At 41.7% G+C, this 27,394-nt stretch overlaps 1 protein-coding gene across 1 annotated transcript in view; it reads right to left on the bottom strand.

Annotated features, from left to right (window-relative positions):
* Positions 1-4,139: 4,139 nt before the first annotated feature.
* The window catches only part of NHS (NHS actin remodeling regulator), a gene marked incomplete at its 5' end in the record, with an annotated part of 267,449 nt that continues 244,194 nt past the window's right edge, over positions 4,140-27,394 (bottom strand). The window contains 7 exons of the mRNA XM_026061518.1: positions 4,140-4,764; positions 5,917-6,043; positions 6,564-9,521; positions 10,767-10,898; positions 13,824-14,016; positions 16,308-16,370; positions 25,226-25,359. Coding sequence (XP_025917303.1) covers positions 4,140-4,764; positions 5,917-6,043; positions 6,564-9,521; positions 10,767-10,898; positions 13,824-14,016; positions 16,308-16,370; positions 25,226-25,359 — 4,232 coding nt within the window. The remainder of the gene's footprint in view (positions 4,765-5,916; positions 6,044-6,563; positions 9,522-10,766; positions 10,899-13,823; positions 14,017-16,307; positions 16,371-25,225; positions 25,360-27,394) is intronic.

Raw genomic sequence — 27,394 nt, 5'->3', positions numbered from 1 at the left:
CATGCTGCCTATCTCCCCTTCCCCTTTTCCTGCAGATACCTGATTTGAAAACAGATATGCAGGGTTTGTCATTTAAACTACCCAACTTTGGTGTCCAGACATCTGAACCTCCCCCAAATCAAACTAATTTAAAATAGAGTAATATTTGCATTTCTAAGTTTATAATTTATGGCCTGCCTTTTGACCACTGCTTGCTTTATCTGATAAAGTTTAGTCACTGGATTCTGTATATCTTGGGTCTTAAATGTTACAATTGGTTTTGTCTTTCAGCTGAATATAAGGTAGTAGTCTTTCCATTATTTTTCATCCCAGCTTCCTTTCTTTCCTGCTTATCCTCTTCTTCCCCTAAGAGATTTTGGGCAAATCCAGCAGTCTTTATATTCTGGCAAAGTTGGATGTGTGGGTAAAATTACAAAGTCAATGACAGTTTTGATTGGATACAGATTTTTCTCTTGCTTTGTCTATGAAAAAATTGGAAGTGAAAAAGAAAATTAAATGGTTTGAAATATGTAATGCACTGAGATGTACCTTTGGAAATGCCATACCTTTAGTCTGCATATTAGACTTAACATTTCATTACAAGAAAATAAAGAGAACATATGATTTAATTGCAATCACGTTTATTTGCAGTTTCTATACACACTTTCTAGGTAGTCAAACTTTTCCAACACATTTTTTGAGAGGGGTTCACAATGAAACTGTCACCGTTTTTACTAAAAATAAATACAAGACTTAAAGTGTTGCACAGCTCTAAAATATACAAAGGCTTGGATTTAATGTAAACTTTGAAAACATTTTACAAAAGAAACCATCTTTGCAACAATTTAAAAAGTTCATATTTACAAATATTACAAAAATACAAAATGGATGCAAGTCCATAAACCATTGTCTTTTCTGCCAGCATGAACTGGTGCTAGTACCAAAATAGTTACACTGTAACCTTCTTAATTTTTTTTTTTAATTCTTTAAGTCATAACCTACAGTATTTCTCTATATCTGCCACCATTGCAGCAAATGCACTCAATCACTGACCTTTGGCAAAAGCAAACGTATGCTTTATTTGCTACAACTATTCCATGTCCTCTATGCTGCCACAAAAAGAAAAAAGGGAGAAATGTTATTTTTCAGAAAACACAGCTGTATAACTTCGAAAATCATTTCCACAACATCAGTGCAAACAACGGAACAATCGGCTGAAATGGTGGTTCCCTAGTTACCTCCTGTACGCCCTGTACCCTGTGTCGAGGTGTGGGTGAGGGTCCTTCTGTTCTACAGCTTGTCCTCTCGTGCCTTAAAGGCACACCTGCATCACTAAAGGGGGCTCCCTTCACTTGGGTTCTCCGACTCCCGCGTTTGTTATGAATTCTTTTCTTCAGAGTGGATTTACAATCCGTCTTTATTTGGGCTACAATCTGTTAAATATAAAATAGGGAAAAAACCTCTCAGATTTTAAAAGAAGTAAAATTATATTTTCATGTGATTGTTCTGTGGTCACATTTCATATCCTCCTGCCTCATCATTCAAGTCAAAAATCCTTTTTTTTTTTTTACAATGTATATATATTTATATATGGTATTGCTGTGAAACTGTCAATTGGTAATAAAAAGTGATGTCATCAAACAGCTCTTTCAGCTGTTTTCTCTTTAAAGTTTAGAGTGATTTCTTAAAGCACATATAACACTTTCAAGAATAAGCATGTTATAAAAGTGCTCCTGTTAAAATTTTTAAGGAGAATGACTGGAGATGACAGACTAAGGATTTTCTGCCCAATATCTAAACTTCCTTTACTCATGTTCTCCAGGAATTGTTTTGTTTTGTGCTAAACATTTCCTATTAAAACATTCTCATTCATTCATTTCACTTGTGTTTAGACTTATTTTCTTAACTAAGCTATTAATGAGACTAGCCTTTTCTTTCCAAAACCTTACCCCACTTACTTACTTTTTTTAATGCTATTTTAGACTTCCTGATTTTGAAGCCCTTGAACTGATTTTCCACCCCTCTTCCCGACACACATACCACATGCATAGTGATTCTATCTTGCATACCAAATGCAATCAGACTACACAGGAGGACGGTAGGAAACCCTGAATTTTATATTTCTTGTGGTAAACACTACATGAAATCAGACATAATCTAATGGGAAATAACATTCAGGATTTGTTAAACCATTCTACCTTGCTCAAACTTTTCAAAATCATAACAATTTTAAGTAAAACCTTCCTCTTTAAAACATGATTTGCCTGCTTTGAAAACTCTCAGCTTTATGCTTTACATGATAAAAAACAAAGAACAGTAAAAACCCATTTCACACATCCCGCTTCCCGATCATTTACTTATACTTGAAGCCAGCTTTCAGTTGATTTCTTTAGTACCAAAGTACGCGCTTTCTGCCATCCTACTCACTCTGTCCTACTGCACACCACATTCCTTCTTGCACTATTTTCTCTGCACTAACCATTCCTGTATTACAAAGCTTATCCTATAGCAATCATCACCAACTGCATAAATTTTGGACAAAGAGGGCCTTGTTCTCTGAGTAGCATAGATGGGGCTACGTCGTTGGAAATGATGGTGGCCCAAAGGAGAATCAGGCCTATTGGCTTTAATTTGTTTAAACAATTAAAAGTGTAAAGCAACTCGTGGGTTCTCACTTGCACGTTCTTTCAGTTTTAAGACAAGAAAATTCAAATAACTTCAAGTAATTCAGCTTTTATTTCCCTGCCTTCATTTTTACCAAAGCAGTTGCTTTGATTTGTCTCCTTTCCCACCCCATCCCATTCCCCCACCCTGTTCAGCCTTTCTGGTAAACCCAGACAAAATCCAAACTGTATGTGGCTGGCATAATGAACCAGAGCTTTCCCCTTCCCAGTTTAACAATGAATATAAATAACGCGTACACATACCTATTTCCCAGCTACATTTTCACAGTGTCATTTTTGTAAATATTTAGGTAGCATGAATCTCATCAGCACAAAGAGAAAGCTTCACTGAAAACTCATTGCAGATATTTACTGATAAATTGAAAGCGCTTGTTGCATGCTTATAATTTACTTGTTTCCTTTAAGAACCAGAAACTAATCATGTTTAACGATTATAGTTACCAGGTTATGACTGTGTTATGTATCCCAATAGCCTAATAAGAATATGAAAATAAGTACTATTTCTTCTTATCTATTCTTTCTAAAGCAATCCATATTAGAATAAAGGCCTAAGGGACACTGTCAAATGGGACTGTTAGGGGCTCTGTGTTAGAAATGACTTTGCTCCATCAGAAGCATGCTTGCCTTCCCAACCAATTATCATGTTAAAACTCACAGCTGCACTTTTCAGTTAGCTCCTTTGGAGGCATATTCGAAAGACAAATGGTTCCTTGAATCTGATCTGAGCCTTTACATTTCATTAACTAACATCGAGAATTTCTTTCAACTGTTAAATGTCGCTTTTGAGGCTTATCACACCAAAAGTGGTTACTGGTGGCCATGTAAGTATTATGTTTGATATGAAAATGGTATTCACAGAATACAGTTATTACATTTGACTTCTTTTGTCTTTTATAAACAAAGTTGTTATGCAGTAAATCATTTGCCACATGTCCACTTTTTGATAATTCTATTTACAGATTTTTATCAAAAATATGGTATTTACATATGTTTTGTTAATTTCTTCTAAATTTTGTTTCAGCTCGTTTTAGTGTAGAAAAATACCAATCCTCAAGAGCATTTTCTTTTCTTTTTTTTTCCCTAGGGAAGCACTACAGTGAGGGATTTGTTTCTAGATGGGCAGCTTCTGGAAAAACAAAAAGTTGCTTTTAACTCTATGAAAAGTGAATAGCCTTGAAATCTACAGTGATGACAGAAATGAGAGTGGAATAAATCAAATGAAGCTAAAAGAAAACAGACTAGACATAGCATATCTTTCTACTTTTAGAAAATGTAAAGTAATAAATAGCTACAGCTTTACTCCTCTGTTTCCCCAGTGTCTTATAAACACAAGCACATTTAAGCATCGATATTGCCCTGCAATTTTTTTGACTGCTACAGCGTTGGCCTCTAATATTCACATCCTTACATAACCAAAGTGGTTTCAGCGTTCTACATGTTTCACAGTCCGCGGTGGGGCTCGGGAGCTCCCGCAGCCTATGCTGAACTCTGAGAAGATCGGTCATCGTGAGGGCTGCCATCCGAATTCTCCGTCTCTCCTTCAGAGATAGCCTGCATCGGCGTGTTGTACAGCCTACAGCGTACGCTGTACCGGCTGCTGCTGGCTGCCGGAGGCGCCCGGGAGCGCCCCACTCTGGACGACGCCGACATGGAAAAGCTCTTGGAGGAGAATCCTTCTGCGTTGACTCTCGGGGAGCACGGAGAAAGCGGGGATGATGCATCGGGGCTGGCTGCTTGGGGCGACTCCTCCGGGTTTTGAGGGGCATCCAGCAACAGCTCTCCGGGAGACTTGGGCAAAATGGGGCTTTTCAGGATCTCCGTGGCAGACATCCTGTAGCTAGAGTCAGACCGACTGCCCTTCTTTAGGAGCAGCAGTTTAAACTCCTCATTAGATGTGTTGGACTTTTTGGCATTCCTGTATATAAGCCCGGGGGACCTCTGGCTGCTTGTGGGAGTACCCACACTGCTGGGGGGTGGCACGGTGCTGGTGGGCAATGTGCTGCTGGCAGGTGGCTGGCTGCTGCTCCCAGATGAAGCTCTCAATCTGTTTCTTACAGAAAGGTCTCCAGAATCCTTTCTCCCAAGAACTTTCCTTTTTGATCTGTAAAAATACAAAAACCCACACATTCTTGTGTTATCTTCATAGACTAACACTCAATGCTCACCTGAGATTTACAGACTCACCATGCTTTGATATCAGCTAGAGTTCTCTTAATCCGTATTGTCAAATATTGAAGGCTAGCAGTGACTGACAGCACTTTAAACAGTAATAACTCCTGTGCAATGAATGAGGCACTGAGTCACAGAGTCCATTTCAACCTCCCCCAGCTCTTCCAAAACAATTTACGCACAACCAGCACTTTATAAAGACAACGATATACACAGACTCTTAGGCTAGCCAAATGTTCATTGTAACCTGCTCAATATTAGAAAACTGCAGCATCGTTTCAGCTGTGATAGCAAATATCAGCTGAATACAAAATATGCTACATTTGGAGAGATGCCTTCTCTTAAGCAACTGCTTGCTCATCAGAACAGAGCTGATGCGTACTGTGGGTCCCTTCCTTTAGAGACATGTATGTTTGTTAGAGAGAACAGCCTAACGGTATTTGTGAAGCATCCTACGCTTGCCATAAAGATGCTCAGGGTGCAAACCAACAAGGTTAAAATCAAGCAACTTTTAAAAGCTGCCTTTTAAGAAATTAACACAATAAAATAAAGAAAGTGGTTTCAGGACAGAGAAAACTGAGATGAAGAATTTCATATTAAGTCAGCAATTATCATGCAGTTGTCATCCCAACCAGAGGTTTTCCTGGAAATCTGACAAATAAACCTGACTGAAGTCATGGGGCCTTAAAAAAGAGCAGATGTAGCTTACTGAAAAAAGTAATCTCCATGTTTCAACCAATTTAGCAAAAGATCTGTTCACATGAGAGGCATATCCACATGGACAGATGTGGGCAGACCCATGCTCCTCTGTTTGTACCCCACCCCGGCCACTCGCGTAGCTACCTCTGGACTGTATTAGGTCACCCTTGTACTTTCAAGGTGAGGCACCAAAGAGACTACAGTACTTCCAGGACCAGCACTAGCTGGGATACTTTTGCGTGAGTCACAGCACCACACCAGCTACTGGACAAGACAGACTTAACCACTGAATAATCATGCGATAGCTATTATTAGGGGGTGATTGTGCAATTTAGGAGAACAGGGTTGCATTTTAGAGTTTCTGCTTACAATAACGTTAGATCACCTGTGAATGACTGCAAATAGATCCTCAGTAGTGCGTGGTTTATTTGGAGACACAAAAACATCTTCTGTCTCAGCCTGAGAATCTTCACTCAGGGGTGAAATTATGGAATCGTCGCTTGGAGAAGATTCTTAAATGAGGAAAGAAGCCACGATATGAGTCAAACCCTTTCTATGTTTTACAGCAGCACTGCTATTGCAATCCACAAGCTCAATTCATAACTGAATTGCCAATACTGTAATATATACTTTATCCTCTAATCTAAATATCGTGTTACATTGGAGCCCATAAAGCAGATACTGCTAGGATCCAAGACCAGGATATCCAGTTTACATACAGATGCTTTAAGCAGCTATGCAGCTGTGATAATAAGGCCCCTTTGTGCAAAGAGTTAGTGCTGTTCCCCTTTCTATTTTCAACTGAAATGAAGTACAAGGGAAAAAATAAGTATCAAAGAAAGAAATACATTCCTCTGAAAATATTTCTGGGCTGGCTAGTCAGCTGACAGATCAGGGGAACTCCACTGAAATCTCCAGAAGCATCTTGATTTACACCTGCACGTAGGGCCAAATACTTTTCAAAGCTAGTATAAATCACATCCAAAACTGTACAACCAATCAGTTACAATGCAGAAGGGGTTTATAACTGACCTTTTGGTGAAGGCTCTTCTGTGCTCCCCTGTGTCTCATCTGCCCTGCTGTTATCAGAGGCACTTTTGGTCGGAATACCTGATGCAATATCATTTTCCTGCTTGGAACTTTTTTCACTGAGTGAATGTACTGTTGCTGTCTCTGATTCGTAGCTGATATTCCCAGGCACATGGTGGCTTAAATCAAGTTGGTGCTTAAGCTGATCGCTAACATCAGCTCCCTCAGACTGAGATGAGGTTTCACCCACAGGTTCAGATTCCAACTTTTGTTCACAGCCTCTAGTGAACTCTTGCTGAATCTCCACTTGGTCAAGGTTGCTTTCCTGTTCTACTCCCTTGTTAGTTTTCTTTGCTTCATAATCACTTGTGGGGACAGCTGAGCCTTTCTGAAACCCTTCTGTAGAAATAGTACAAGTCTGAGTTAGAGCATTTTCTGGCAAATGCTCAGTGGCCAGGTGCATTTGGTCTTTCATGGGTTTAATTTCAAGCAGACCCACATTTGCTGAAGTTACAGTTTCTTGCTCGCAATTATTCTGTCCACTGAAAGAGGAGCTTTTTTCTAAAGGTGGTTTTCCAGGGCCTGTTTCTGCTGGGGAAGTGTCAATATATGACATTATGGCCTCCTCAGTGGAGTACTGACGTGATATTGTTTTTTTAGCTAAGAGTGGCCTCATTTTGCCTGGAGAAACATCAGTCACCATTAGCATGGTTTCTTGTACACAGAGCAGGTCTGTAGTACTAGCTTTTTGTTTCATTTCTTCAGGCTTATTAACTGATCTAAGGTGAACAGATTTTAGAACGGAAGGTGTGATAGCGAGGGCAGAAGGAAGACTGGGATTCAGCACTTCTCCTACCATGCTCTGTTTATTGTAGTTGAAAGCATGCAACTGGTGCCTGTGAGTGAATGGTTTATTCAAGACGTTATGAAGAGCACTTAGGTCGAGATGAGTGGGAGGTATAATGGGAAGCTCTAGGTCTTTGTTTGCAGACACAGTGCCATCTTTAGACAGTGACTGCTGCAGTGACGACTTCCTTTCTGGTACTTTTGGCTTTCTCTTGCCACCTCCGGGAGACAAAGGCCCAGAAAAGAAAGCTGTTGGAAAAGAAGAGGTTGGCGTTTCTGACTGGCTGGAATATCCACTGGAGGGTGATGCTAATCCTGCCAACTTCTCTGGGGAGGCCAGTTTAAACTCATTATCAATGGAAGGGAGGGATGGGGTGGTGGCTCTTGATCCAGACTGAGACGTTTGGGATTCAGAGCTCTCTGGTGATTTGATGCACTCTATGACTGTAGTACCCGTAGCAGTGCTTGAATTAGATAAAGACCTATAAGGATCACTAGATTTCAAGTCATTTAGAAGCCAGAGATCTGCATAGTGAGATTGTTCAGCACCTTCATCTTTAAATGATGGAATATCTGTGGTGTCAAACTGAGTGTCCTTTATTCCGCTGTCATTCTGGTTTGCCCAGGAGAGCTCCTGTTTGGCTGGCAGATTAGAGTTTTCCACTCTGGAAGGTGTGTTTGAAAACTCAAGTGGCAGCTTCATTTCCCTGGAAGTGTGAGACACATGCTGCCCACTGCTTATCTTTGGTTCTTTCTTTTCAGGAAGATCCATGCTGCTCTCAGATTTCCTCAAAGATGAGCTACGTTTTGGTGGGGCTGGCTTTGCCTTTGGTTTCTTCAGAGAGATGCTCTGCCTTCCTTGCCTCCTGTGGTTCATGCAATCCTGCCAGGCGCAGTCAGTGAGGCTGGAGGACACACTCACGTTCTGGCCACTCTCAGAGCCTGCGGCTGCATAGTTACAAATATAACTTTTATTACCCTTGAGACCACAATCAAAGTGCATGGAAGTATAGTATCCTTCAGTATCCACAGAAAAGTGTGAGCTAGTGTCTGCCTTGTCAGATGGGCTCTTCTCTAGGAAGCTATCATAAGTGGCCATGCTTGTGAAACTTGGGCACCCCAGGCTGTCGGCCTTTGGGCGCTCGGGGCTGAAATCCTGGCGACAGGACGCATCATGGTGGTGGTGCAGGTAGTTCCACTCACTGTCACTAGCGTTGCTGTTGTTGGGGTCATCAAGTAAATCTGCTACAGTGGAGGTGAAGGAGCTTGCCCTGTGGCCTCTGACCTTATCCATGTGGTCACCAAACTGCTCTGTGATGAAGACACTGGAGTCCTCGTTGGCATTGGGAGCAGTGTTCAGTGACAGCTCGGAGTCACAGTGCGAAGAGCCCGTCAGTGGAGGAGAGGCAGCAGGAGGAATGGTTTCGGACGTCTGAGAGGGACACGTGGAACTGCTCCCGCTCCAGTTCCCACTGGAGGATTGGTGGTCATCTTTCTGGTCCATGTGGCTGCTGAGCAAGACTCCTGCTGTGGAGATTGAGTGAATGGGGCTCCCAAAGGTATCCGAGTTGGATGAAATCTCACAGCTTCCCGAATCTGCCATCCTTGACAGTCGTGATCTCCCTCTCTCACTGATGCTGTGATCAGGGCTGTGCAGGTGCTGAGGACATGTTAAACCTATGGGCTGGTGTTCCTGTGAACCCTGTTTGTTCATGATCTCCTTCCCCTTTTTCGGGATCCTTTCCTGGCTTGCTAGAAAGCGTTCTGCTTCGTATACTGAACTTTTGGCACCGGCATCCTGATTGCCTTCGTTGGCTCTCGCACCCTCGCGAGGAAGACTCCGTGACCGGATACGGTTGCTCACTGCGGTAGCAAACACGGCATCCCCGTTGTCTGCTAGCACCAAAATGTTGCCGGCAGAGTGTGACAGGGAGGTGACAACGCTCTGCCCTCTCTGCGCTCGGATCCGTCTTCGGGATGGAGCAGCAATGAGGATTTCCTCAGTCTGACACTCTGAGTCCCGTGTACCCAACCTCCTGTTGGCAGCACTGGAGAAGTCCGGGTTTGCATGCACAATCACATTGCGTTCTCTTGCCACCGGTGATTCATCAGAATCTAGGATACACATAAACCTGGGTGAGATACAACTTTGCATTTCCTGATAAAAGACGACCCGTAGAGCAACCCAAGCAGCATATCTGTTGGATTCTTTTTTTATCTTGCTGAATATTGTACCAAATTATCTTTACTACAAAAAATTTGTAAGGCAGACCTCATCCCAGTAAGGTGGGAAATTCTCTTAGTCCTGCAATGTGATCTCAGTTCTCCTGTTTCTGCAATGTGATCTCACACAGAGCTGATCTTGCTGTGGTAAATATTAAGATACAGATTAACTTTTTAATTTTTGTCACTGTATTTCAGCTAGTAAAGGCAGTTTTAATGAGTAACTGCCTGATAGAACACTCTAAACTTTTAAGCATAACTTTGTTCTGATTATATGTCTTTTCAGAATTTCCATCATACGCTTCTTTACTACCAAGAATATTTGCACAGTAACAGGATCTTTGTTTCATAGGTTCTCTGGTTGCTTATTCCCTATGATAAACACATTCCTTCTGTTTCTGATCAAATTTCACAGCAACTGACTGAGATATCACAGCTATCTTCAGGTGCTGACGAACATTAAGAAATAATGATCCTGTTAGTTTAGCTTTGGGCTAATATCAGTTTTACACAACATTTGCCCACAAGAGAGTTGCTCCTAGTTTACCTGGAAAAAGGTGAGCTAAGCCACTTGGTTTCATGCAAATATCCTTGGTAATAAAAATGAAAGGAAGGAACTGAGGACAAGCGTGATAAATAAAAGGAATGTTTAGCAAAGTTTTCAGTAGAGTACCAGCAGCTGTCTCTAACACGGATATCCAACTGATCAGCTGAGTGAGTTATCCAGCTGTTGTGACAGCTCATCACTTTGCTGTGTAACATCTGTCATTTCTTTACTTTAAGATCCCCTTGTACAAGAAAAAACTTTCACTTAATCTAGTTACTTTTTATGCACATAACTATGGGTTTATAACAAAAATAAAACGTAAAAAAAAAGTAACTGATTAACATTTACACGGCAAGAGCTGAACATGTACATCTATATTACTTGGTAAGGCCGCAGCACATTAAGGCCATATGGAGTAATATAGCTTTGCTTATTGTAGTAAATCAGAAAACAGACATATCATTCCCAAACTCTGCAACCATTTATGCTTTCAAGGTTTCATTTCTTTGGAAGGCTGGCTACCAGCTCATATCCCTGCAATTTAAGTCAGTTAGAAAGCTATCTATGGAAGATTTGTATTTATACTACACCTATTTCTTGTTGCACTCTTCTGGGGATGCCAGAGATGGTTTTCCTCCTTCTCAACTTTCGTCTCCGCTGTAGTACAGATTGTGAATGAACAAGAGAGCAGCGTATACTAGCCTCTCTGTCAAAACCAACTCCTGCAACCCATAAATAGGTCTCATTAGCCTTTAGAAATAGTAAACAAATTTTCATGGCTGGAACACAGTGGAGGTATGTGAGCTTGGATTAAGCCTGTGAATAAACATAAGGGAGCCCTTATGCAGCTCTTATGTAAATTATATTACAGTATATCACAGTTTTACATCTAATTCCAGCTCCCTCTCAGCAGCCTGGTTTGCCAAAAGTAACAGGAGTGAAAAAAAAAAGAGAAAAGAAAATTAGGAAAGAAAATAGAGTTGACAGCTCTTGATAGCAGGGCATTTTTTCTTATAGCTGTTTATCCATCTGTCACAGAGACAATGACAGTGACTTGTCTGCAAAGAGTAATCTGTTCAGCTATAGTCTGACTCATTTTAAAAAGCTAAGCATAAGAAAACAGTTTAGGTTGTAATGCCATATTGCAGTGGTTTGGCGCTACTCAAGAGACTGATATACAAAGGGTGCTAACATTTCAAAAAGGAAAAAGACAGCTATAATGGGGCCAAGCCCATGTGCAAGTTTAGAGAGCATTCGTCTTTACTATTATATATGATCAAGAATGAAATAAATGGGCAGCTAATGTTTTTATATATCAGTAAGTGGCCTGATTTTCCTTGGTGCTCACAGCACAGCACACAGCAGGAGACGTGGGAGTCCATGGCGGACAATGAGCACTTTGAGAACCAGGTCACACATTCAAGAACCTAAATTTGGATTTAGGAGTCCAAGTTCACATACACATTTATTCATAATCGTGGTCACACAGAATAGGCAAGAATTCCGTATTTTCTTTATGCTTCCATGGCATTACCACAGGAAGGTCTCTTCCACCTTGTTTTTTACACTGTGGTCAACATAAATGGAGGCCAGCCAAAAGACCAGTGCTTAGCTGTACTGGCTTTTGGCACAAGTATACCCTCATGCTCTCTAAAGTTGGTATGGGACAGGTTGGAAAAAATGTGCCAGGTCCATAAAACACTAACATAAGGATTGCTGGCACAGTGGTTTGTAATCTTAAGAAAAACAAATGAAATAAACCAAACAAAATGAAAATAAAAAATCCTGATAAAAATCTCCATTTTTATAGCGTATAATTATATAAAATATAATTATACACAGACATACACATACATATTACACTACATAACAATGTAAAACATTAAAAAGTAACTTTCTTGTAAAAGTTCTTCTTGAAATCTACTACAGTGAAATAGAGGCTTCAGACAGATGTCCTGTAACCACCAATGCCCCTGGAATAAGCAGAGGAAGAACTTTCTTTAATACGGAACAAAAGTGCTGTAAACTCCATTAACAGTCATTTTTAAAAAGTGAACATTTCTCAGGGTTGGGAGAAGCTTAAAAAAAAAAGAAAAAGAGAAAGAAAAATGAAAGCAAACTTTTTTAAACAAAAGTCATTCAGCGTCACTGCTGGTGCTCCAGCAACCGTGAGTTATCTGAACATGCTTGGTGTGCCGGACGCACGGGGTCATCGCTGAGAGGAAAGCGGTGGAGGGTACACCGTCCTCGCCGTGACGCGGACAAACTATTCCCATTAGTGCCAATGAGAATGAACCACATAAACATCCAGAAGATTACATACCATTCTTGATGGGTAAAACTGACCAGTGGGAACTGGGTTCCAATGCAGGGCAGGTGGAGTGTAGGCAAAAATCGCTATTACTGCACAAGTTAGCATTGGTCCCAGCCCTAGTGCTGCTCTCTCCTCTAAGCCGTGGGACGTGGCATGGGAAAACTGGCGCAGCCAGGACGGGCGCAAGCGAGGGACCTCCGCGCCAGCTCTGCCGGGGTTGGGGGGAACCTACCGCCCTCGTCATCCTTTCCGCCAGGATTTCTGCCTGGAGTGTCCGGCCTTGGCCACTGCCGCGCGGGCACCCAGGCGGGCGCTCGGTGGCAGCGCGGCCAGCGCTGGGCGCCCACCCAGGGCCGCGGGGCCATTGGCTTCACCCAGCCCCTGCGCCTCAAGGGGGGCCTGGCCCCGGCTGGCCATGACCCCCCCCCCCATTATTAGAAAAACATGATTAAATGCAAATAGTGGCTCTACAGGCTAACTGAAAGCTCTCTGCTTTTTTTTTTTTTCTGGCGGTTCACATTCAAGCCGATAACCGTGGAAGCCAGCCCACTTTATGCTCTTACAGTAAGGAAAATATGGTGCAAAATACTCTTGAGGAAAACTCAGATAAACTTTATGTTTACCATAGCCCTCTGGAAAGAGAGAAAGAGAAAAAGAGAAAAACAGCCTGATTTTTGATTCAGGAAATAAGTTATCTACCACATTTAATAAGTTATATACCTCGTGCTTATATAAACAATTTCTTCTTCAAACAAGTCTCGTAAAATGTATCCAAACGTTATATAAATAAAAGAAAATGCCATTACTATACCTTCAGCATAGCTGCACGTAAAGAGATCTCAGAGCGATGGTTTGCATGCTACATAGTCATGACTTGCATGTTTAAAGCACTGCAAATAGTAGCCTACATTCTCTAGTTTCTCTTCTCCTGCTACACATGATAATCACATGATTAATTTCTGTGGCTTTCTGCATTATTTCAGTTGGCTACATTCAAAAAGTTATTTGAGGTCTTTGGAAATACAGGCTCTATGTTATATGCACAACAAAAGTACATTGCTTATACAGGGAACCAGTGTTATGTTACACTGTACAACAGGATTCAACAGCTATGGGCCAAATTAACCCTACATATAGCTTCAGTGACTTCAGCGAACATGCATGAGGGGTTGCATGCATTTAGCCCACTGTCTTCTATAGTCTAAAGCCTCAAGCAAAAGTCTTTGCCCACAGACTGTAAAATCCAGTGACTTGAAATAAATTAAACAAAGTAAGTACTTGACCTCCCTTGAACCATGCAATAAATACAAAAATAAATAGAAGAGATTTGTACCAGTTACATTGATGGGGATAATGCAAGAAGAAATCACTTGGGCATCTTGTTTCATTTTCTCCTCTGGAGTTGGCAGAGGTAGTGCTTTACTCCAATTGGTTTGTTTATCCAGTGTAGAAGGGATATTATGTATTGGATTTTTCGGCCTCTGCCCTAACATGACATCTGTATCTTCGTCCGCTGGTGGATGGGACTGCAAATGAACACATTCAAAATCAGTGTTTACCATTCAGGCATACAAGGTTACTTTTGAAACAAAGCAGACATACAGATCAGAAATCAATTACAGGAGTGAGATGAAGAGTTGTTCTAGAGAAGTCAAACAGTACAAGCTATTCTCCCACGGATAAATAACATACAGTTAATAGAAAAAAATACCTCAACATCCTGGAAACAATTCAGTGTATTTACAGCGACATTTACAGGACATCTTTTCAGTCAGAAGGGCATGTCCTGCATGTTTGTGTATTTGGTTCAAGCATGCACTCAGCTACTATCAGCCTTAGACACGTGACTCCTCCTTTGCATCCGCAACCTTTTGAACACGCAAGTCTGCTGACTACTAGTGAAAACTGGCCCCATATAAACATTCATTTGAGGATAAGCATCAGAAGGCTGAACGCTTCGAAAAGATCCATCCACACTTCAGCAAATCCTTTGCATTTCATTTTATCAAACTAAGGGTATGACCAGAAAAAAGGTACAGAAAAACAACAACTATAAAGTTGGAAGTAGCAGGTGTTGAGAGTGTTGGCGTCAGAAGGATATTGGCCAGAGAGAAGATTAGCCGTCACCAGAAGTGCAAAGAATTATTTAGAAACCATGCAAATACTTGGAACTTGCTACCAAAAGCACTGGACACTGAAGGTAAAGAAACAGGGAAGTAAACTGTGCAGAAGAAACACAGGTGTTTTGTTTTGTTTTAGAAGCAATATTAAATCCCCAAACAATACCCTGTCCTGCAAAACTGTTACAATTTCATCTAGTGAGAGAGAAATAAGCACTTTTTCATGTGGTATCTAGCTGTCAACTCATGTTTTGAAGTCTCTTTGTAGAAAGAAGTTTCCATTTTGTTTGGAAGGGATGGAGGGGAGAAACACTTACCTTTTGTCTGCCTAATTTTCCTCCCTTTTTCAGCTAATACATTTGTCTTCAAGCCCTGACATTTCCTCAGCTGGCCTGGGAAGTCTGCCTGCCTCTTTTTTAAAAATAAAGTGCAATACCTTTCAGGCTGGTTTTCTTTTCAGTCCTGAAGTCCCAGCTGCTTAACTACTAGGGTTCTCCCTCTTGACTGCTGTTTACACTTTATTTGCCCGTTTGCGTTTCGGTAGCGAACACTGTTAAGACCAAATCCCGCTCGGCCCCTCTTGGGGACGGTGCTTAGCAGGCAGTTGTTTACCAGCGCACGCTCCCACCCGGGCTGCCACTGTACTTCTGCCATTCCTCCTTGCAGAGTTCGCACAAATCCTGCGGGAATTCACCGGCTCAAGCTTGCCAAGCAGCAGTTACAAACCAGATCTTAACGCAGAAGCTACTATTTAAACTGTTGGAGGACGCTCGCTTACCTGGTCAGCGTCGCCTTCGGGAGCACCCCCAAACCCAAGAGAACAGATGCTTCCTGCTCCCCCTGCACCGCAAAAACCCCTTTATTCCCACACACGATTTTAGTGAAACATTGCAGCCTTCTTTCTCTCTCTGCAGCTTTTGTGCCGATCCCCAGCAGACGTGAATAGCTCATATAAACTTCAAGCACAAAAGACTTTGTCTCCTAGGTAACTCCCCCCCCAAAAAGTTTGATGCATGCACGCAAAAAAAAAAAAACAAAACAAAAACCCCGCACATATGCGCAGAGACACACGCAGACACACACACACGCAGACACACACACACGCAGACACACACACACGCAGACACACACACACACACACACACACACACGGAGAGCCTGCATTTGCTGCTGATTTCTTCCTGAATAACAATGGGCGGCTGGACAAAGCGGGCGCAGTGACCTGCCTGCCAGAGCTCCTCTCCAGCGAACAATGGGATTAGCAACTTTCCAGAGAATAAATACAGGCTTTCGTGCCGGCATCCTCTGAACCATTTCTTACCCTTCGGAAAAAAAGAAAAAGAAAAAGAAAAAAAAAGCAGGCAGGCAGGCGGTTTGGCAAAAACATTGCAAGAAAAGGAAATGCAATTGCTAACGCTTCAGGGTCTGCCCTGGTTCAGGCCTTTAAAAAGAGGCAATAGGAGGAGGTGGCCTTGTGGCCATGAGCTCCTGAAACTGATCCAAGATGAAGAATGAAAGAAGGAGTGAAAAAAAAAAGTCATTATTGTGCCTTATTGACATGAGAAAACAAAAGGCTTCTTTTCAACATGGCGCAGTAAAGTTAGCAAGTGAAAAGCAAGCAAGAGGAAGGGTTAGGATCTGGAAGGGAGAAGAGTGAGACAGGGCTGTTAATTGAGGAATGCTTGTTTTTCCAGTACCTTTCTACTCCATGGGGTCATGTGGCAACACTCAATTGGGGAGGGCGAGCGGGTGCTGTTAAACTATAAATGTGAAATGTAAAAAAGAAAAATTAAATTAAATTAAAAATATACACAAAATGTTTCTGGTCAAAGCACATCATTTTCACCTAAACAAACTAGCATCAGAGGCAAAACAAGCTGAGATTTTCACCTCTATTTCCAATTGATTGGTTTGTTCCCCAGAACAGACTACTTCTTTACAAATGCAGCCCCATCTCATGCAACTGTGCCTACAGAGATGTCTGGACCCATGTGACGTCTGTGCTGATCTTGCTTACTCAGATTAGACACAACTGCTGTGAAATTGGTTCAACCTCCTTGTATGGACATGCTTAAGTTGTCCTAAAAATGCCTTGTGGGGATGCCATTTGGGGGAACTTGAACTGCATACTGACTGAAGCCAAATCAGTGCAAGGCCCTTATCCAATTACATTATCAAAGATCTGTTTCATAATGTAAGGAAATCTGTTGCCTGATCCAGTTAAACAATGGATGTAAATAAGGCTAGTCTTGAGGATGATTTATCAAATAGGCTGATTGTTAAGGGTTTCTGATTTTATCATTTCAACTGCTAAGGTTGCAATCATTGTGTCAGGATGACAACAGCCAATTGGCTTTTTGTATCTTTTTATAACGCTTGAAAGGATAAAGAAAGATGCCCAGAATGTCCTAAGTCTCACTCACTCCCTGGAGCTCTGAAGTCCTTTTATGTTGGGAACTCTGTTTTGTATGTTGTAACCTCCTGCTTTCAAAACCTATGAGTGAAGAACGACCTTTTCTGAAACTAAATAAAAAGGATAAAGAAAACATGACTGTTGATAGCACTGAAATGGTGTAGCAAGTGTTCCTGGTGGGCTGGGGGTGTTATCTGTGGCTCCCCTCGTGCTAGTTAGTAGACCCATGATCATTTTCCTCCTAATCATCATCACCACCACTCTGATGGATAAACCACAGACCTCAGTTTGAATGACTTTGTGTTGTATGGTCCCCTCTCAAAAAAAAAAAAAAAAAAGTCGTGCTGAGGCTCCAAAGAACTAATTCTTAGTCTCGTCCTACTCTATTTTGAGACACACAACACTTCCAGCTTTTCCCTGGTCCCATGTACAGGACTAAAACCAAGCGAAGCCTCCAAACGAGCTGTCCATAAGCCTTACAGGAGAGCAGAGGGAGAAAATAAAAAAGGATTGCTCCCAGATAACATTTCTAGCAGGCCAGACACGTTACTGCAAATCCAATTCTAAGCTGGAACAAGGTCCTTGTCTCAGGACAAACACTCCCATTAGTGCAACAACAGGTGCAGAGATAATGCATACATCAACAATTTAAGCCTACTCTTCAGATACACAAGGATGATTTCACCCTTCACCTTCTGGTGCGGTTTACAGTAACATGCTCTGAGCAGATTTACCACAGTTAAAAGGATCAGTTTTTGCACTGAAATTCAGCTTCCCCATGGAAGGTGTCAGAGGATCTCTGCAGAGAGTTGAGCCTGGTGGAGACAGATGCTGCTGAGGTGATGGAGTTCAGGATACAAAAAATCTTCTACATCTTTTAAGCGTTACACAGAGGACCACGGTGGTACTGGTCAGTGCACAAGAAGAAGGAGGTGAGGAGGGACCTCCTGCCCCCAAGCTCTGAGCACAGGTAGATGCACGAGCCGCCCATGGGCAAACCTGCCCTGGACAAACTGTGGGGAGCTCAGCTTTGGCTGTGGGGAGACTAGTAGAGGCTACAGCTGATACAAAAGCTGACTCTATGTACTGTTGGTGCAGGGTTATTGTATCTGCCCCAGAGCGCCGCTGCCTTTCTGACTCCTCTGAGAAAGCATACATGGACCCAAAGAGATTATTTAATGTGCCAAAATCTCACATCTCTATTTAAGCACAGCAGGACAAACTTCCTAGGTTGGAGTCTCACCTGCTTCTCAACATGAATAGCAATAAAAACTAGGAAAATCAAGGGCTGATGAGTGCCCCTTCTTCACTCTGCCATAGGGACAGAGAACGGTAGAGAAGTATTAAGAAGAGGTTGGACAAAAATGGAGGCAGGTCAGAAATGTAGCTTACAGGCAAAATTTCCCCTCCTACTGTCACAGTGGTGCTCCTGAAAATGCGTGCCATCGCTATGGCACCAAGGGGTCCCTGAGGTCTCCTACTGCCTGTTCCTACATGGTGCCCAACACAGTGGCAGCTGAGTCCCTTTCGATTATAGCAGCAGTGTCATCACTGAAACAGCTCCTAGCTGGGGAAGGGAGAGATCTGCTTTTCTTTAAATGTTCTCATTCAACTCAGAAGACCAGAATATCTCTAAATGTCTTGAGTAAACACATAATTAAGCAAGAAATTATTATTATATACTCAAGGCTGTTATGGTCTGATGGGCAAATCTGCAGTTAGGCAGTTTTCAAAGTGAATTTCTTTTATGTGAGTGTACTTGGCAAACAGTAACGGTGATAATCAATCTGTTAAATACAAAACCAGAATACTTTAAAAAGGCATTTTCTTTAATGGGCTATGATTGCTTTGAAATCAAACTGGTGTATAATTGCTTGAATAGGGATTTATTCTGCAGTCACTGACAAATGAGAGCATCTTTATTTGTCTAAACTATCCCATCAGCTTCAGTTGCAGAGGTGTCATTGGAAATGCTCTTGAAACTTTGCTTTGCAGTAAAAATCTTAGTTGCATATGCACATGATCTGATTTCTCTGTGCTCTGCATCTCTTCAATGGTAAAGTCTTTGTTTTCTGTGCACTGCAACAAAAAAGTCAGATGTCTAAGTCTGAGCTACTCAGTTAGGCTCCCTCTATACAGAAACAACAAGAGACATTGCCACTGAGCAATTCAGCTTCCCTTCCTTCAGCAGCTAGCTTGGGGTGAGATGAATCACTTCTGAATACTCTCCCCAGTGATTTTAAGAGGAGTCTAGGGTTACTTGCAGATACTTAAGTCAGGACACATGAATCACCCTTTTAGCTAATGAAAATCTTAAACCCCATCAGTGCAGTGACAAGCAATTTTGCAGGCACAAACTTGCCAGCCTGGAAATTTATAGGCCAACCCCATTTATTGTCCCAGAACTGGGATCAGGAGGAAATGAACGGGCCAATAACAGTACAAAAATAGCACTTAATTCCCTCTTTTCCACCCGCAATGCTTTGAGATGCCCCTGTTCAGGATCTTATAAGTTATAAAGGAAGGCTAGTGCAAGAAGCATCCTTCCAGTTAGATCATGTACCCAGCCTGCTTTACTTATAGTGATAGTGTTACAGGAAATACTTTGATTTCAAAGTTAGTGCACAGCATGTAATGAACACAGTGCAAAGGCGAGGGGAAAAACATAAAACCAAGAATGAAGTAATAATTTTTCTTCCGATAATTAAAGAGGTTTTGAGAAACCCAGAGTGTTTTCAAGAGCTATAAGCATTTATCCTCAACATGTTCATCTGATTTAGACCTGGTGGAGTCGATTCCTTCCCCATCCCCCTCAGCATTAGCTTAAAACCTGTGCTGACTATGTACCAGCATGTTATCTCACAGGAAATCTTGGTGGCTGACTCACTGGCCCTGCAGCACCAGGTTTAAGCTGGAGGAGCCGACAAAGCCTTGATGAGGGGAGGCGCTGGCTAACAACACATCTGTATTCTCTAGAGGATTATTTTTTTACTCCTGCTGCCTAAAAGTCACAGCTAAGAGACAGGCATGCGGGATCAATATTATTTATAACTTCAGGCTCCTATAGCAATGGGTGGAGAGAATATCCTTCCTAGGATGACCTTAGGAATAAAGTGGGTGTTATTCCCCCTGAGCACCGCATTAACATATAGCTTAAGCATCAGTAAGCTTCATATATAGCTTATTTCTAGCAGTGAACAGAACACCTGCAGGAAGCTTTCACCCAAACTGAACACAGAAATAATATGTCCTCATTAGCAGTACATCCTGACTTTACATTTGAAAACAATCATTCGTATATTGGAAAGGTAACATGCAGAATAAATGTGAACTAGTGTTTAATTCCAGGATTGCCCCAGTCTAATACTGACTCCTTCTGTGGCCCTGGGTGAAACCTCCCTGACTCAGTTTCTCTACCTGTAAAATGCTACTTCATCAACTCGCAGGAGCTCAGGAAAAAGGCATTGACTGAAATGTGAGAAAAATTAAAGGTCTGCTAAAAGAAAAAGAAATGCTAATAAAAGGTGAGCAGCTTTCCAGTGTTTTCAGGGCACAGTTCACTACTTTAGTTAGATATTAACATTCATGCCTGTACAGCATCTTTCTTTTGCAGTCAACTAACACTGGAAGAGAAAACAAAGGAATACTTCTGACTATGCTATTTCTGCTGCAAAACACATTTCTGCAGGCCTACCTACTCTCAACATTTATATTTTCATATGCTTCACTCTCCTCAAGTTTGTGTTTTATGCTGTGGGTGTTTCATTTTATTTTGGAGCATCACAAATGCGATCGGTTAAAAGTACTGACAATCCTTTAATGATTAATGGGCTGCTCCAATGTTTTGATGAGGTAAAGAAAAAATAAGACTTGTTTTCTGACAGAAGTCATATCACACATGGCATTCCAGCAGCTGAAGCCACAAAATAAAAATCCTATAATACAGGATAGTAGGTATTATGCTTATTGCGCACATGGTACTATGCAAGTTCATTCTGATGAATTACATCAGATAGCTTTTATTTTTAAAGAACAACAGGCAGGATTTGCACACAGAAAATGCATAGCCCAAATAATACCTGGCTCTTAACTCAGTCATTCTTTGCTGAGGTTGGGTACGGCTTCAACACAAAATTGTGGGCAAGTTAGTATGTGCAATCGCCTTTCCCGTTGCTGGGCAAAGCATTCTAAGACAGACCACAGGGAGTATTTCTGAAATGGCAGGGAGATGGAATAAATAACCTGATGGCTTCTTTCCATTTCACATTTCCTCCAAGCCTCAGGGAGAGGCAAAACCTGCCTGGAAAACAGAAGCCTCCTGCTTCTTCGCCCTTAAATCTGGCCTGGATTCTAATTACAAAGAAACTGATACTGAACTTTGTGCAATTGTGAATGTGAGTTTCCAAGTATTATAGGTGCCTTGCTCATCTCCCTTATTTTATTACAACGGCCCTGCCAGGAGGTTTGGGAGAAAGCGTGTTCCCATGACATCTGAATTCTGAAGCTGAGCGCTGGGCTTTTGGAGCTTCACTGGAAAGACTTGAGAAAACCAGAGAAAGGAAAAATGTGAAGAATATGAAACAGAAGTCTGTAGGGCCATTAGAATGACACAGCATCTTCATGCTCAATGACTGGCCTCAGCAGTATTACAAGCAAGGTTGTCATGGGAACATGCGTAAGGAATATTTCTCTTATTTTCACAAGTCTGCACATTCCTCAGATTATGCTTTGTTTTCTTCATTGGCAAAAGTGGCTGAATGAATGATATTTATAAATCTGTTTGGTTGTATATGTCTTCTGCGCACAGAGAGACTAAGTGGGCTGGAGTTTTTCAGCTTGGAAAATGAATGACTGGGATGGCTAGGAAAGTAAAATCATGCCTGCAGAAACAGGTATGGAGAAAGTGAATGAGGAAACATTATTCACTGTTTCTCACAGTCTAAGAACTAGAAAGCATCCAATGAAATTATAAGGCATCAGGTTTAAAACAAACTAAAGATACATTTTCATTCAGATAGTTGAAGTCACTGTCACAGGATGCTGTTGAGGCTAAAGGTATAAATTTGCTAAAAAAAATGGATTAGACAAATTAAGGGCAGACTGGTTTCTCTGTGGCTATTATTCTGTATCTGATTTCTGGCTCAGGAGCTCTGTAACCAATTACTGCATTAAAGTGGAAGGATAAATCATGGGAAGGTTCACTCCGTAATGCCCCTGTTTCCTGAAGGATCCTCTGCTGGCCTCTGGGCTAAGTGGACCTTTCATCAGACAAAGCAGGGCTGTTCCTATAACAAGCCTAGACTGTAAAGCTAACTCCAAACATTTCTTGTCTGGGATACAAAAGATCCTATGGCATGCAGTAGTTTGCAGTAGCAGTTCTCTGCTTCCTCTCCATGACAAAGTGATCTTGTGATGAAACAGTCCAAAATGGCCTTCTTGAACCCCTTACGCTGCTATTAGTCATTTTGGATTATGATTTCATTCAGTCTTTCTTGGAAATTGTGGCGCTTTGGCATCTTCCTCCCTGTACAAATAGTCATGCTTAAAAGTGAATCTTATCCGTTACGGTTGAGTTCTCTGTTGTTACTAAAAAAATGCAGGATCTTTGGAAAAGCTGATGATAGCCACCTAACTGTAGCAAAAAAAAAAACCAGCCTGGAAGCCTGTGTTGGGCCAGACACAAGTGACCTGGTTTTCAGTAGCTTTCAGTTCTCACAGTTCTCACAGAGGTAGCTTAAGTTTTTTCAAAATCAAGCCACTTTTTTCAATGCCTTAATGTATGCTTGAACTTGGGTGGCCAGTTTGGAAAACTCAGATCCTGTAACTTTTTAAAATTTCCTAGCTGGGAAAGTTGATTACTTTCCCAATTTACAAGACGCACCAAAAGTGACTTTTATTGTTGTTTAGTATTCCTTTCACCAGCACCTTTGCAATGCATCAGAAAAGGGGAATACAGAAGAGAATGCTCTTCCATGAATAAAAATTGTTGTGGAATTTAACATCTTCAGTTCATTGACAAATAGACAATGCAATCAACTAGCATCAGATATCAAACATAATCAACAGCCCCTGAAGGATATGTATATTTGCAGATGCTTACGCTGAAGAGGCAAGCTAGCCAGTATCAGCAACTTCAACCTTCTCTTGTAACGATATCATTAACTCATGAAGACTGGCACAATATCACCTAGGTATTAACGACTGCAGTATCTTTTAAAAATCTCTGATTAACCCTTCACCAGACAGAGCATTCATGTGCAGTTTCATCTTGTCTTATTCTCCCTTTAGACATATGCCCCGTGAACAATGGGTTCTCCAGAAAAGTGGGTCAAGGCACTTTGGAGTACTCTAGCCTTGAAGTAGTTGTAATTCCTAAAGAAGAACATTGCCAGGTGGCTTGAAATCAATCGGATTGCAACCTCCAAGTAACTCTCACTTGCTCCTCCTTAGGGGAACACTGAACCTGATCAGCTTCCAAAAAATGTGGGCACAAAGCTTCATATTTTCTCTCTTGAAAAGAAAAAGGTGGACTTGTTGGTAAAGCCAAGAAGTCTGTATTCAGCATGACTTAATTTTGCCAACTGATACAGGACTCAAAGGGTTGCTCACTATTATTATTTTGTGTTACAGATGGAAGTAATGTTGCAAATGCATTGGTTGTTTTCCAAACACAGCAAAGACTCAGGCCTTTCACCACTAAGTATGCAAATTCAAAAGACATGCCTTGCTCCCATCTGATACTAACAAAGAGAGCTGTATGTTCTGTATATTGTCCAAACTATTATTTGTAACCTGTTCTGGAGCATAACCTGGGATCATCTCTCCCTTACCTTTCAATGACCCTACAACAGCACTATCTTTGGTAATCCGTTACAAAAGAAAGGAAGCCTGTTTCTCCTTTATGCCTTCCTACTCTTTTCTATGCTGTCTGTTAATCCCAGAACACCTTTTTTCAATTGATTCATAAGGCCTAAAAATTTTATCAGTTCAAGGCTCACAGGTGATGCTTTCCTTGAAATTATCCAGATAAGCAGCCAAAAAACCAGAACAGTCAAACTAATCCAAATCTTATCAAGCACTTCATGCTTTCCAAGGAGAAGCAAAACTTTATATGGACTAGCTGAAGGTTTAGTTCCTGGACAGGTGCTTTACACTGTGACTCCTTTACCATTACAGCATTTCTGTGTCATTAATATAATGGATTAGGATGAAAGTATTTGGATTTTTAAGATAAGTAGGTGGCTATTCAGTAGCTACACATTTATAATGTGCTCATGGCTGTAGCATTTCTGTAGATTTGAACCTGCACATGGAGGATAGATCTATCCTTATGCTGAGGGCTGCCATAAGGCATATGCATCACTTAAGTCAAATTCAGGTCTGACCTGCGGAGTTTAAATGGGATTTAAGGAATGGAATGAATCTTAGCACAGGGGAGAATTTAGCTACAGAGAAGCTTTTATAGATCAAACACCCAGATCCACAGAGGACCAAAGTCCTACTGAAACCAGTGAGAATTAGGGACACAATTGAGTTAAATTTTGTATCTGGGTGTATTTCCTTTAATAGTGGTGAATATCACTTAGTCAATACTAATTTGATTCAAATTAGTGCAGCAGTGGCAAGTCAGCACAGACATACAGGATCAGATCTTCAGCTGGAGTTTCCACTTGGCCGGCGCAAAGACATTTGTGAGAAATGCAGAATCTGAAAAAGTTGCATGGAAGTGGACACTGCACAATAAGGCCATTACCCCTATGTGGAAACAGTGGTTCCTCGTGGCTGGAGAAGTGCTGCCGAGCCCATCTGCAGCCGGAGGAGCCTCAAGCCATTAGTCAAAGCCCTTGAATTCTTGGCTCTTAGCAGTGATAATTCCAGGGCTGAAATTACAGGATTCCTTCCTGGATGTGCTACATTAAGCAGGACTGAAGAATACAAAGGACTATGGATTGGTGTACAAATGACTGAGAGTGTCTGTCTGCTGGCCACACATGAAAAATGAGAGGTTTCTTAGTGGAAACCCACCCTGGAGCTTGCTGCTGGAAACTGTTACCTGAGTAACTTTACTGATCAGTCGTTTATGTCAACTGCGTTGTACCTGCAAGAACTTGCTGGGATATTGCGAACCACTGTCAGACTTAGGTCCCGTAATGCTAATAATATGTTCGTATGTGAGAGCTGTAGTGCACAGAAAAGACTTACTGGTAGCAAGTGCCGGTCCTTTATTGCTTGCCTCTTTTGACTGCAGATTGCAGGGAAGGGAGGAAAAGGAGGAGCCACCACAGAGATGGAGCCTTGGACTTTTTGCTCTCTGCTCTCACATCGGTTTCGATGCTCTGTTTTGGAGAAGAAATTGAGACATGAATAGGATGTAGAATCCAGTGATGAAGTTCCTCCTCTTCTTCACTGACATTACTTATTATTGTTGTTGTAGCTGAAGGGGAGGAGCATAGCCTGGACTCCCAGGCCCCTGGAAATGCAATGTTTATGGAATACACTGCAGCGTGCGTATTGAAGCTGAATTCTCCCCCAATGGGGCTTTACCCTTCATTCCTAGTGTCTAACTTCTAAGTGCTTGGGCCCGAGATCTGATTTCCAATGGAAACATGCAGCTCGTGTTGCCTTGAAACATCGAGATATACATTAAGATCTGCACTTAATAACAATAAACAGTATAAAATATACCCCTCTGAGGGGAAAGAAGGAAACACAGTCCCAGGTAGGATTTCCTTGCTCGGCTGCACAGCCACACCAGGTCCCGCATGCTAGCTTGGCATCTTGAAGGCTGCTGCTGTGGCAGCTCCTTGTACAGAACTACTTCTGGTTAAACAGATAAAGAGATAATGAAATTCTGATAGAAGAAATAGGTGAGACACAATAAACACGTTTAGGGTAAATTTCAGAACATAACTTCTCTCCAAAATATGCAATCATTTAGAAAATAAAATAAAGCAACACAGGACAAACTGCCTGCTGAATTTGCCTAGCTGCCAGTAAATATGGAGGATGGGAAGTTGCCAAAACTGTGATTTGTTACTTTAAAATGATTAGGCCTTTTCTGTCAGCTGCCTTCCCGAGTCGGTGTCAGGATTTCTCCTGCCCACAAGATGGCAGACGGAGATCAGCCTGCCGCTGGGACAATTGCAAAGCAGATCCACTAAGAACAGAAAAGTCAAATTCTGTTCTATTTTTAACACTACCATGACTGCAATTCCTCTTTATGGCTCTTTGCAGTGCTATGAAGACATACTGCACCTACAGTGTGTTTCTGAGTTAAAATCTGCAGAGAGATTCAAATGTGGTAATTAATTGGAACATTTTATCCAGCTAACAGATGCTGCACAGATCCAAGTAATCGATTATTATGATAACCTAGTAATAGTAATAAATGAGCAAGAAAATGATAGCTGTTGATGCAAAACACCTCCAACACAGGAGGCTGCTGCTGAACATTTTAAAGGTGACCAGCATGGATTTTCTCCTTCTTTATTACACAGAAGAAAGAAAGGATTGTTTGCTTGCTTTTACTTACTTCCTTTTAAAACTTTTCCCTCGGCTAGATTGCCAGTGAAAGCTAACCTTTCCCCACCTTCAGTCTTCCCTGTAGTATGCTATTTGAGGATCATCCAGACATTTTCACCTAGTAAATTCCCTTTATGGCAGGGATCCAGGAGACCTTGCTTGCTCCCACTCCCTCCTTGCATCACGTTATACTTTTTGAGGCTACAGGTCCCAAGTTTGTTATGCAGTATTAGGAGGTGTTCCCTAGCCTGGAGAGAGGAGAGCTGCTAGATCAAACTACCTGGGGTATCACATCTGGCTTTCAGTTGCCACCCTTGAAGGATACAAGTCTCCTCCAGGACCTGTATGATGCTTGTAAACCCCATGCAGACATCTCAGTTTCTGTGGAGTCTCTCTAATGCCACTGGGCTTCCAGTTTTAGCCCTTGGGAAGTCAAGTCTTATCTGCCCTGGAACTGAGGCATCATTTAACATCTGTTTAGCACAGGGAGACAAGATGTCCCTGTCAAAACACGCAGTGCCTCGATCCTTTTGGGGTAGTTGTGTGAATTTGCTCACATATACCATTCAGACATGTCCAGGAAGGTTTCCAGAAGAGCTCTGGAAAACCAGAATTAACTCACTTAGTATTTCTATGGATTTTTATTTTGTTTGTTTTCTTAATAGAAAAAAATGTGAAAGTAGAAGATAAAATGAAAAAGTAAAAAGTCCTTTTCAGCTCTACTCTAGCAATCATAAATGAGCCAAAGAGGGCATAAGCCTTTTGTACTGCTTCTTTCCTCAGCTTGATTTGCTAGACTGAGTGCCTAAGTCCCTGTGGAGACCAGTGCCCTCAGCCCTACCCATGTGC

Source organism: Apteryx rowi, unplaced genomic scaffold, assembly GCF_003343035.1.
Source record: "Apteryx rowi isolate R43461 unplaced genomic scaffold, aptRow1 scaffold_181, whole genome shotgun sequence".
NCBI lineage: Eukaryota > Metazoa > Chordata > Aves > Apterygiformes > Apterygidae > Apteryx > Apteryx rowi.
Note: the sequence above shows the minus strand (reverse complement) of the source record. Positions and strands in the feature narration are given on the sequence as shown.